This window comes from Propithecus coquereli, unplaced genomic scaffold, assembly GCF_000956105.1.
Source record: "Propithecus coquereli isolate 6110/MARCELLA unplaced genomic scaffold, Pcoq_1.0 Scaffold84, whole genome shotgun sequence".
Taxonomy (NCBI): domain Eukaryota; kingdom Metazoa; phylum Chordata; class Mammalia; order Primates; family Indriidae; genus Propithecus; species Propithecus coquereli.
In genome coordinates this window covers 2,671,787-2,684,321 of record NW_012154618.1, presented here as the reverse complement: position 1 = coordinate 2,684,321, position 12,535 = coordinate 2,671,787, and the positions used below count along the sequence as shown (strand labels likewise).

The following is a 12,535-nucleotide window of genomic DNA, read 5'->3' as shown; positions in this document are numbered from 1 at the left end:
CCCAAGTGGGAGAAGCCACTGGTACTGGCAGAAGCATCTCGAATAGCCCTTCACTCCCTCACTTCAAGCTCCGTGGACTCACCAGCCCTCTCTGAACTGCTCTTCCGACCAACCATCCCTCTTCTGGAATGTTCTCATCGTTTCCATCCTGCTCACTTTTGCTGAACTTTGGCACATGCACTTAGTTCTCTCAACCATCTGCTTTCTTCCTCTCCTCCGGGAAATGTTTCATTTGTGAGTCTCGTTTGCAATAGCCCCTTTCTCCCCACCCCACACCTGCTGCCCCCTAGTCCAGCTTACCAAGAGTTCCAGCTCCTCCCTGCAGACTCTCCCAACGATAAGGAAAGGGAGCTCTGAAATTTCACCTGCCCCGATGGATTACCTCGTTGGCTGAAGAGTGGGTTTGCCTAAACTGCACTGTAGTTGCCTGGGCCTGGGACGCTGCGCTTCTTCCCCAGGTTAACACCAGACAGAGCACGAAGGGAGGGAGGAGCCTGGGGAAGGCAAGGGGACAGGTTTGGGATATTACTCTTTTTAAAATGGCGTCATGGGGCCGGGCACGGTGGCTCACGCCTGTTATCCTAGCACTTTGGGAGGCCGAGATGGGAAGATTGCTTGAGGTCAGGAGTTTGAGACCAGCCTGAGCAAGAGTGAAGCCCTGTCTCTACAAAAAGTAGAAAAATTAGCCGGGTGTCATGGTGAGCACCTGTAGTCCCAGCTACTTGAGAGGCTGAGGCAGTAGGATCGCTTGAGCCTAGGAGTTTAAGGTTGCAGTGAGCTAGGCTGATGCCACGGCACTCTAGCCAGGGCGACAGAGGGAGACTCTGTCTCAGAAAAAAAAAAGGCATCATGGAAGACATTTGACCTTATAAAAGTGGAGGATAAAGTCAAGTTGAAGTGGAAAAGCACCAGTACAGAATCTGAAGGTCAGACAGAGAGAGCTAATCTGGAATCTGGAGCAAGGTAGGAGGTGGCAAGGGGAAAGGCCCTGTCCTTTCGGAGAGTCTGAGAAACCCCGACAGAGGAGAGTCCACGGACACTTGAGTGAGATGCACTGGCGCCGTGTTCGGCAGGTAATAAGCTGGATTTTCACTCTCACGTTGCTTCTTTCAGCTCGGGCTGAGAGCTGCGGGAGAAGGCCAGGCAGATCATCCTAACCCACGTGCCAGGGCACAGGGTTCCACTGGGACCCGCCCAGCCCTAGCTGGGGGGCCTGGGACACCCCCCTGCCTCCCTGTGGACCTCTGTCCGTATCTGTAAAATGAGAGGTTAAGATTCCATTCGCTCAGTCATGTAACAAATATTTAGTGAGCAGCTTATGTGCTGGGCATTGTTCAAGGTGTCGGGGATTCAGCCATTTTCAGAACAGACAAAAATCTCTTCCGTCCTGGAGCTCGCACTGGAGCGGACGGTTTCAAGGCAGCTTCCCAACTCTCACTGGACGTGTGCTCCTCTGCCCTCTGACGGTGCCCCGTGCTCCCAGCACGGTGCCACTTGCCAGGCTTGTGGCAAACTGGACCTCCAGTCGTCTGGAGATCGGGAGCGGCCCGATTTCTCTTTTTAATTGCCCTGTTCCTTGTTCCCCCTTTAATGTAAATGTTACTTAATTATCCACATAGAAAAGTGCACACACACTAATGCATTTTCAGTGACGGACACACGCGTGTAACCAGCACCCATACCTGGAAACAAAATATGACCCGCACTCAAGTAAGTCCGTATGTCCCTTCTGGTCTCTGACGCTCCCAACATAGGGAAAACCATCTCCAGACTTCTGATACCAGGTCTTAGTTATTTTAGCTTTATGGGAACGCTTTCGTATGTTGGTTCTTTCACTCTGTGTTATATTTGTGAGATTCATTCATGTTGCTTCACTTGGTTGTGGTTTGTTCATTCTCGTTATTGTACAGTATTTCATTATATGAAGATTCAATAATTTATGCATTTTACTGTAAGTGGACGTATTGATTATTTCCTGTTTGGGGCTATTACTATTAATACTGCTGTGAACGTGTGTGCATCTGTCTTTGGTGCACCTGTTTGCATTTCCCAGGGAAGCTGTTCTGTCCCAGGATATGTGTATGCTCAGTGTTAGCAGATTCTACCAATTTTCCACAACGGAAGTACAAAGTAGGTTCCCACCAGCAAAGTATGATAATTCCGGGCGCTGAACACTCAGTTTCTTTTACATTGTAGCCATTCTGGTGGGTGTGTCCTGGTATCGCATGGTGATTTTAATTTGTATTTCTCTGGCTTCTAACAAAATTTCCCAGGGGATCCTGTCGTTGCATTTAAACGTGACAATGAAACAGCCATCTGTCCACCCAGGTCTTTCCCTCAAAGACATTGCAGCTTTCTTGGACACCCCCCTCTCATGCTATTAATAGTAGCAAAGTCAAGAGTAAGTAAGTCGTTTCTGTCCACACTTCTTCCGCAACCCCTGACTGGCTTTGTGTTTCCCCAGTAAGAAGAAGAAAAATGTCCCCGAACAATCAGTCAAGACCACGCGGGACCGGGTGCCCACATATCAGTATAACATGAACTTTGAGAAGTTGGGCAAATGCATCATCATAAACAACAAGAACTTCGATAAGGTGACAGGTGGGTGTGTGGCGTGGGCCACCCTTTCCTGGTCCCTTCTGTTTTCTCCAATTTGTATCAGACATTCACGGGAGAAATGCACCTACTGCGACAGACAGCCCCTCCCTCTGAAGGTGGAATTCATATGTCCCCGGCAAAGGGATGCAGGGAAATCGAGAACCGTCAGCCTAAGGTCGCACTTTCTATGTTAGCTGACATGGGACTCGAAGCAACGGGGAGCTGTTTGGCTTTGATCTGCTGTGGGCAGGCTGTCAGCCTCTCCTTTGAATTTGCTTCTCATTTTCATGTAAATCGTGACCTTGGAGGGACGTACTTCACGCCCAGCCTGCAGACACCTCACGTGGTGTTCGGCCAGGGGTTGCTCAGCCGTGGACTCTGGCTTGGTTCCCGCAGGTATGGGCGTCCGAAACGGAACAGACAAAGATGCCGAGGCCCTTTACAAGTGCTTCCGGAGCCTGGGTTTTGACGTGGTCGTCTATAATGACTGCTCCTGTGCCATGATGAAAGATCTGCTTAAACACGGTGAGTGCTTACGGCTCCTCTGGCTTCCTCCCGCCCCCGAGAGGAGCAGGGCCCGGCAGTCTCAGGAGGACGTCTTCGCAGGACAGAGGGATTTCAGCGTGGGCAGCCTTCCTTCCTCCTGGCCGGTCCATTCCTGTCCGGGGTAGGCAGGTCTCTCAGGAGACTTCAGTCTCTCCGTAAAAAGATGAAATCAGCTTAAATTCCGGCAAGAGAAATAGGTTCTGTATATACAGAATGGTCACAATTTGAAAAGGCTAATTCCTGGGAAGTAACAAGTGTGTATTATCCTGTCCGGAAGGAAGCTTAAGTGTAAACTTTTCTCTGCTGGCAGATAGGGAATAATAATCCCCATATACTTCAGAACTACTATTTTTTTATATAACATATTCACAAAATTATTTCATTAATTTTTTGTGAGATTTTTAACACAGCCCCCACAGCATTGGCCAACAGAATATTATCATGCCCATTTTATAAATGTGAGGATGGAGCTTCAGAGAGGATAAAAGACATTCTGAAGGTATAATTAGTAGGGGCAGAATTGGAACCCAAAGTCAGGTCTTCCAATGCCAGGACAAATGCATTTCCTGCTACATCCCACTGTCTAATGGATGCCATGGGGCACTCTGGCACTTAGGGCAAGTGTTTGAAGGTGATATCCTTCTAATGCATTAGACGTGGACCCACAGGCACTAGATAGGAACACAGTTCAAATCACTGCTGCTTTTCTTAGCTATGCAGCTAAAAAAGAAAAGACCACACCCTCTATTTATTTTCTTTCAAACTCAGCATCTTTTCCTAATTTCTTCAAACATGAATCTTACAAGCTGACCTTTTGTACCTTAATAGGTCACAAGATAGAACGCACTAGAAATCAAGAGTTGCAGTTCTGGGTGTGGCCCAAGTTCTAACAGCTGGACGACCCAGGCCAGGCAACTGTATCTTTCTGATTTTTTTGCTTTCCTGAAATGCAGATCATGATACCAGCTCCTTCTGTTTCCTGGGGATGGAGTGAGGAAGTTTGGGAGCATGCTTTGACAAGTGTAACGGCCTATATAGGTATAAGGGCTTGTCCCAATTCTAGTTTCTGTTCTTGTGAATTCCACTCAAGCCCAGAGCATGTCACAATCAGAGAATTCTTATTTATTATCCTATCAAAACAATAAAGCAGTTATTTTTCTTGACTGTATGTGTAATCACTTCCACTGAGGACAAAATTCTCGTTTTCCAACTCTGTCCTAATTCATCCAATCTTAAAATAAGCTAAGAATTCCAGCTTTTATCACCATCACCTTGTACCGCTATTATCAAAACGAATACAAAAATCACCATGCAGACGAATGCAAAGGGGTCTCGGTGATCAGAGTGGGAGAGGCCACACTTGCTATGTTTGGGACCAGTGAGGCAGCAGGGCTTTGCAGTGCCCTGGGCTTGACACCTGGCTCCAAGGCTCCAGCAGGTTGTGTCGCCTCTGGACAAGGTTATGAAATCTCTCCAAGATTCCATTTTTTATCATTGAAATAAAGATAAATGAAGCTTACCTACATTTTGGGTGGGGGGTGGTTCTTATAGGGATTAAAGATAACTTGTGCAAAATACCTACATCAGTGTCTGCACATAGTAGATGCTCAAGAAATTCTAAATCTTATTCTTCCCCCATCACTGATCATAGAGAAGAAGAAAGGATATGCTTGTTAGTTAGTATCACAGAATCTTAACTGAGTTCAAGCTAGGCCAACTGGCTACATGATTGGTGATTCCTCAGTATCCTACATTGACAGCCAATCTTGCATTTTTATTTTCTTTAATTTGGTTTTCTTAATTGTGGTAAAATGCACATAAAATCTACCATCGTTACCCTCTGTATGTAGGTCAGTGGCATTAAGTATATTCACATTGTTGTGTCGTCATCACTACCGCCTGTCTGGAGAATTCTTTTCATCTTCTATAACTGAAACTCTGTGTCTATGAAACACTAACTCCCTATTTCCTCTTCCCCCCAGCCCCTGGCAGCCACCATTCTACTTTCTCTCTGTGAACTTGACTACTCAAGGTACCTCCTAAAAGCGGAATCATACAGTATTTGTCCTTTTGTGATTGGCTTATTTCAATTAGTATAATATTTTATTTTCTTTAACAAATACTTGCATGATGCTTATTATGTGACCTGCTTTACAAATTAACTCATTTCATGGACACTATGATCTCCACCTTACAGACAAGCAAAGCAAGGCACAAAATGGCTAAGTGAGGTGCCCAGCGTCACAGAACTGGCCAACAGCAGGGCCAGGCCCTTCAGCGCCCCAATACTCTGCCTCCTGTGGCGGCTTGAACACCTGTGGCACCGGGGCTCACTTCCTCATGTGGCAGCCCCATTCTGCTTTCAGACTGAGTGAGAATCTAGAATTCTCCCTCCCTCTAACTTCTCCCCTCCCCTCATTCTCTTCCGAGGACAGTGCAGATAAAGTCCAGTCCTTGGAGAGGAGCCTGGTCCCCAGCGCCTCCCCTCCCCTCTCCCCTCTGTCAGTGGCAGCTGCCAGGTCACCTCTGGGCACACTGCGTCTGAAGTCCCACAAGACTTGTGTTTTAACTCTTCAATGTTCGAATTGTTTGCTTGCAGCTTCTGAAGAGGACCATTCAAATTCAGCCTGCTTTGCCTGCATCCTGTTAAGCCATGGAGAAGAAAATCTAATTTATGGAAAAGATGGTGTGACCCCAATAAAGGATTTGACAGCCCATTTTAGAGGAGACAGATGCAAAACCCTTTTAGAAAAACCCAAACTCTTCTTCATTCAGGTAATCACTTTTCAAAAGCAATATAATTGAAAATGGGAAAAGATTACACAGTGACAGGGAAGGAGTCGTTATTACAAATCTATGTGCCGTTTGCACTGGGGTATGCAAACACGGGTTTTGTTTTTCTGTCCGAATGGTTGACATAGGTATTTGCATTGGATCACAAATTATGAAGGTTTAAGACACGGCAGCACCTTTGTTTGCTTAGTGTTCGACACAACATTCATTCATTTATCAGTTCATCACGTTGTCACTGAGCCCCTGGTATGTGCCAGGCACAGTTCTAGGCACTGGGACGCAGCAGTGAACAGCGCACATTTCTGTGCCCAGCGCCATGGAGTGGTCTCTGCTTCAATTGACATTTAGGCTTGCCGGGGGACAGAGCTTGACGACGGCATCCAGGCCGACTCCGGGCCCATCAATGACACGGACGCTAATCCCCGATACAAGATCCCAGTGGAAGCCGACTTTCTCTTCGCTTACTCCACAGTTCCAGGTACCGAGACCATCATCCCCTAACACGCCAGCCCGTTTCAACATTAGAATGCAGACTCGGGCATGTCTTAGTTTCCACTTGCTGCATTAATAAATTACTGTAAACGTGGCGGCTTTTACCCTGCAGTTCTGGAGGTTAGAATTCCGAGTGGGTTGGCAGGGAGGCTCCAGGGAAAAATCCATTTCCTCACCTTTGCCCAGCGTGTTCGAACCTCCTGCATTCCTTGGCTTGTGGCCCTTTCCTCCATCTTCAAATCCAGCAACCTCACATCTCTCTGACCCTTCTCCTCACTTTGGTCTCTTTCTGACCACAGCTGGGAAAGGACGGCTGTGATTAGACAGAGCCCGCCTCGGTTACCGCTCTGTCTCAGTCCTATAACCTTAGCCACATCTGCAAAGTCCTCTTTGTCACCTAAGGTAACATTCACAGGTCCCAAGGTTAGAGCGTAGATATCGCTGGGGACCATTATTCTGCCCACCACAGGGACGTATTCACTTTTTTCTCCGGGAAGGCTGAATTCCCTCATTTATCGTTACAATTATTATTGGTGATTATAAGAACATACATTTTTACAGTGCTTTACAATTTAGAGTGTTTTTCATGTTTTTCTTCTCATGTCATCCTTACAATAATTGTGTAGGTAGTTAGAAAAGGTGTTATTGCTGTTCTGATTTTATGGGTGAAATTGAGCTTGGGTGAGCTTAAGTGATGTGCCAAAGATCAGACAGAGATTTGGGTACACAGCAGAGCTGCGGCTCAGCCCAGGTGTCCTTTACCCTGCAACCTGTACACAGGTACCAGAAAATGCCAGTAATGAGCAAGCCTACTAATTGTTTACCAAGCACTGTGTTTGACTGAGTCTCTTCCATGAAAATCCTTCCTTTGTTTTGGGTAAAACATTGCTAAGTTAGAATTTTCCCTGCTGTTAATAGTAGGTTTGTTGAGCGCTTGGTGCAAACGTATTGGTTATGATAAATAGGTTGGTTGTGTTTGAAAATCCAGCTCTGATGGGATCTACAGATGAGATTTTTGAGAATGATAACTTCTTCACAAGTTTTAAGGATGGTATAAGATAGAAAATAATTTGATCTTCCTGCTCTTGAGAGGGAGCGGGGTCATAGGGGTATGTGTCTGTGTAAACAAACCCAGTGGTAGAGTCACAGGTGCTCCAAGCAAGGTCTGCAGGAACTAAAGGAGGAAGGTGAACTCTTCCAGGGAGGCAGGTGAGAGAGGCTATCCTAAAAATGAGCTGCTGTAACTGAGCCCTAAAAATTCAAACCGGGATAAGAGAAGGGTGGCTTGCCAGACAGAGTGCTGAGGGGTCAAGCAGCCTGATGCATTGGGTAAAACTCAGGCTGGCACAGGGTATGTCAATCTGCTTGGGCTGCTATAGCAATATACTCTAGACTGGGTGGCTCAAACAACAGAGTTAGTTCTCTAAGTTATGCAAGCTGGGAAGTCCAAGATCAAGGTGCTGGCCCATTTGGTTTCTGGCGAGGACTCCCTTCCTGGCTTGAAGTGGTCACGTTGCTGTGTGCTCACATGGCAGGGAGAGAGAGAGCAAGAGTGAATGAGCTCTCTGCTGTCTCTTCTTATAAGGACACCAATCCTATTGGATCACAACCCCACCCTTGTGACCTCATTTAATTATCTCCATAAAGGCTCTGTCTCCAAACACAGTCACATTGTGGGGTGGGGCTTCAACAAGTGAATTTTGGGAGGACACAGTTCAGTCCATAGCACAAGGTGTGACGCGTCATGGCAAGGGTCAAACCTGGACAGGTAGGCAAGGGACTCCGTCGTGGAGGGCTCTGTGTGTTGTGCTAAGCAGCCCGAACTTCACCCTGGTGAGGGGGTGCGAGGGAACTGTTTTAGGTCAGGGAATCATAGGATGAGACTTGTATTTTCGAGTGGTTACCTTGAAGACCCTGTAGAACAGGGCTTAGAGGATATGAGCCTGGAGCGCCCCCACAGGTTATTAAATTGAATGAAATAATATGTGTGACCCCCTCTTCCCCACAAATGAAATGCATTATCATGCCACTAAGGTCAAGCTTTATGCTGGTAGTTTCCAATACCATGAGCTGCAGGAGAGAATTCTAAGTGGACTCAATCACTTGACACACGCAGGTTATTTCTGTTTATTGTACATTGATTCCATAACTATTTGTTAGAGATGATGATGACAACTTAGTTCTCATCAAGCTCGTCATGTAAACCAAACACGACTTTATTTTGTCTCACGCTGTCCTTTTAAACTGGGGCCGTGGGAAGGAGGTGGAATCTTCCCTTGCCCCTGGATGAAAACTCCAGCATGTTCATAGCTTTGTTCCTCGTGCTAAGATACTAGACCATATTGTGGTCACTTTCTAAAGTCACAAACAGTTGCGATACTGTAACCTGAACGTCCAGTCCGAGATAATAACTAAAAACCCCGAACCTGAGATGGGTTTAAATTTCTCCCAGTTCCATATCAGACCTGCTACAGGGCTAAGGTGCTAAGGGGGCCTTCAGCTTTCTCACCTCTTCTCCCACTTGCCAGATTGCTCTTTAGATTCTTTCAGGGTCAAATATGAGAGGGAGGGAGGAAAGGAGGGAGAGGATGGGAGAGGGGGAGACGTGAGTCTCAAGTCATTGATCTCTCATGCTGTGGACCAGATGTTTAAAGCTGGGGGCTTTCGAGTTCCTGTGTTCCCTGCTGCTCTGTCCCTGCTTAGGCATTGTGACTCCTTCTCAGCTCCTGGGCATCCTCCAGGGTACTTGTGCGTTCTCTTTCTGCTGATGTCTCCTTGCGCTTTCAACAGGACTTTTAGGCAGGACCCAGGACAACCCAAGAGCCAGCTTCCTCTCCCCTAGACCATGTGTGGTCCACGAGAAACACATGCCGTGCCCCGACAGTGCCAGCCCTCCCAGGGCTCTACCCCCAAGACAGTTGGGCGTTTAGCTACCTCTTGCCTCTGGATTTCTTTAGCAGGATTCAACTCTAGTTCTGTGTCCCCCAGAAACAAGAACACATCTCAGAATTCTCCGAGGTTCCCTGCAGATTCCTTCTCTAGGTTTAGATTAGAAAGTAGCACTGACCCCAAAAGGGTGGCGAGGAGTTCCAGAGTTACAGAGTGGTCCCCCGACATTTCTTTTGGAAGTCTTCATGTGCAGATTGGTCTCGCACTCACTCACGTATCGGATATGTATCATGCGGGTACATCCATCAAAACCGATGCAGGAGGGTTCCCTGGCAGCATCCACCAACACTGGCCCTTTGTGATGTCGTGTTCTATGCTGGAACACTTTCCAAAGCATTTTTTAGCATCTTCATGCAACCCTCTAAATCAAAGATGTTTACTCTCTGAGCACACCAGCGTAAACACCAGCATAATTCTCATTGGTGACTTGTGTGCAGAGTAGAGTGAAATAATTTCCGAAAAGTAGGTGCGAAAGCCCCAACACTGAAAGCTTGTTGTCCTAGGTGAGTGGAGCAGCTAGCAGAATCAGCTGATTGATCTTCTCCTTTCTCTCCTGTTGAAGGCTATTACTCATGGAGGAGCCCAGGAAGAGGCTCCTGGTTTGTGCAGGCCCTCTGTTCCGTCCTGGAGGAGCATGGGAAAGACCTGGAGATTATGCAGATCCTCACCAGGGTGAACAACAGGGTGGCCAGGGACTTCGAGTCCCAGTCTGATGACCCACGCTTCCATGAGAAGAAGCAGATCCCATGCGTGGTCTCCATGCTCACCAAAGAACTCTACTTCTGTTAGTAACCATGCCAGGGTGCATCCTAGCTCAGAACTATGGATCATTCATCGATGAATCAAGATTCTTTTTTAATGCTCTTGAAATATCTGGAAATTCTACAGGATTTTAATTTCAGGAAAATTTATTGATTCAACAGGGAGGAAACTTTCTGGTGCTGTTGTATGTTCTCTGAATTTTCAGAGACTTTTTTTTTTACAATGTTATTCATTTGATGACTTCGTAATTTTCTCTTAAGACTAATTTTCTCTTTGTATTTCTTTCACCTTGTTATTGCCCTTAGTACGTGCAACAAAAGTGACCTCTGGAGAAGGCTCTGGGCTTTGTCCACTGTGACTGGTGGTGACACTGGTAAAGTCAGAGTCATATTTGCACTCAGCAAAGAGAACCCCCGTGTTTGACATAGAAGAGGCAATATTGGCCTGTATTGTAGAAAGTGGGTATTGCGTGTGACTTGAGTGATTTTTCACTGGCTTAGGGCAGATTCTCATGCATAAATTCCCACACATGTTAAGAGGAGAAAAAAACTTAACGATTCTAATATGTATCAGTCAGGATCAAGTCCGGAAAACAGAAACCATTTTAGGTGTTTCTGTTCCCTCAATAGAGGGAATTTTTATTTTATGTTATTTTTGTAGAGACACGTCTCACTTTGTTGCCCAGGCTGATCTCAAACTCCTGGCTTCAAGCAGTCCTCCTGCCTTGACCGCCCAAACTGCTGGGATTACAGGTGAGAGCCACCGTGGCCGGCCAGTAGAGAGGATTTCATACAGGAAATTGACTTACGTAGATGATAAAAGAGAAGCCAAATAGCAAGAATCTGTTACCACACCTAAGGCTCTGAGGATAATGGGAAGAGGCATGGTATCCTAAGTCTAGAAGCTGGATCATCAGAGGATCTGGAACCATGGTGAGGGCTGCCTGGTGGGAGCTGGGACCACCAAGGGATTGTGGAAAATGGAGCCGTGGCAATGACAAAGCCACTGCCTGAGATGGAGGCAAGGCCAGGGCTGAGTCAGATACAGAGAAATATCCTGGCCTCGCCTCTCCTGCCCTCGAGTCTTCTTATCATTCCAGCCCTACCGAGAAACCACCTGGCCGGGGCCCTGGGAAGAGTGATTTGCTTGGTATAGAGCAGAGCAAGGGCCAGTGAGGTGGGGGAGGCAAAAGAAATGGATGTAAGCTTGGCCCACAACGTGAATGTCACTGATCACTTTCTGTGATGTTCAGCAATGTACCCATTCAATCATCTATTCATTGGGTTGTCAGAGAATCTAGGTATGTGCAAAATAATCTGTTTTAGCTTTAAAGTGTATCTGGAACTTTGTAGATTATTCCAAACTTTATTCTGAATAAATTTTTATTACCTCTAATGCTGCAAGTGGGAAAGAGTTTACAGCAAAGATTTTTGGCACTTTGTTTTCAAGGTGGTGTTATCTTTGGAATTCTTGATAAAGTACCATTTTTTCTGCCTAATAACTGGTTAACAAAATGTTCGTATTTATTGATTAAAATGTGGTTGCTTAATTCCTAACTAGCCTGGTTTGCTTTCCTTTTAAAGTTACTTCTGGTGATGGGGAAATAAGAAAACAGGATAAGAATGGTCCTACTGACTTTCCGTCACACAAAATATAATACATAATGTTTTTAAGCTGGTACACTCATAAATTAATCCCTTGGGAAACCCAGACATCTCACAGAAAGGGTTAATCAACTTAGAAAAACATTTGTGATGGGCTGCCGCTTATTAATTTGGCAACAAAATCAGATGGTGTAAAAGTATCTTCTTTCAAATTAGAAAACTCAATTAGGGACAGTTATTAGACTTGTCCCTGGTTTCCTGCCATCTGAAATATTCCAGATGTTCAGAATTTAAGTGGAGATCATGAATCAAGGATCAACAAGCATCTACCGTACTATTCCCAGAATTCACAGGCCGTTCTGTGGAAAATAGGCTATCCTATTAAAGGTCGCTATCATAGAAATAAACGTGCCTAACTGCATTGCAATTTGAAGTAAAAACCATAGCACTCTACTTACTTGCCTTGCAAGCTTCATTAATTGGAAGAAATGATCCCAAGTGTCAGGGTTAATTTTTTCCTTAATTCTCTGAGAAGTTATAGGTTACAAATAACGAATATTATCTTATATTCCTTAGATCGAGATATAAAATTGCTGTTAAGAAAGAGTCTTTGTCCTTGAATAGTTTCGTGGGCACTTGTTTGTCAAGATCAGAAATCCTATTTCACGTTGGTGGGTATTCAGTCACACCTCCATTCTTAAACTTTCCAGTCTTTTGATATTCCGAAATTCTGATGACAAATGACCTAAAGGAGCACTCAGTCTGGTAAATATACATTCCCAGATGTTTCC

At 45.7% G+C, this 12,535-nt stretch overlaps 1 protein-coding gene across 2 annotated transcripts in view; it reads left to right on the top strand.

The window, feature by feature from the left end:
• The window catches only part of CASP7 (caspase 7, apoptosis-related cysteine peptidase), a 45,449-nt gene extending 34,632 nt beyond the window's left edge, over positions 1–10,817 (top strand). For both annotated transcript variants that reach the window (XM_012663929.1, XM_012663930.1), the window contains exons 3-7: positions 2,465–2,601; positions 2,995–3,123; positions 5,744–5,919; positions 6,286–6,415; positions 9,941–10,817. In XM_012663929.1, the coding sequence (XP_012519383.1) occupies positions 2,465–2,601; positions 2,995–3,123; positions 5,744–5,919; positions 6,286–6,415; positions 9,941–10,167 (799 nt within the window). In that variant the 3' untranslated portion in view covers positions 10,168–10,817. The remainder of the gene's footprint in view (positions 1–2,464; positions 2,602–2,994; positions 3,124–5,743; positions 5,920–6,285; positions 6,416–9,940) is intronic.
• Positions 10,818–12,535: the final 1,718 nt, after the last annotated feature.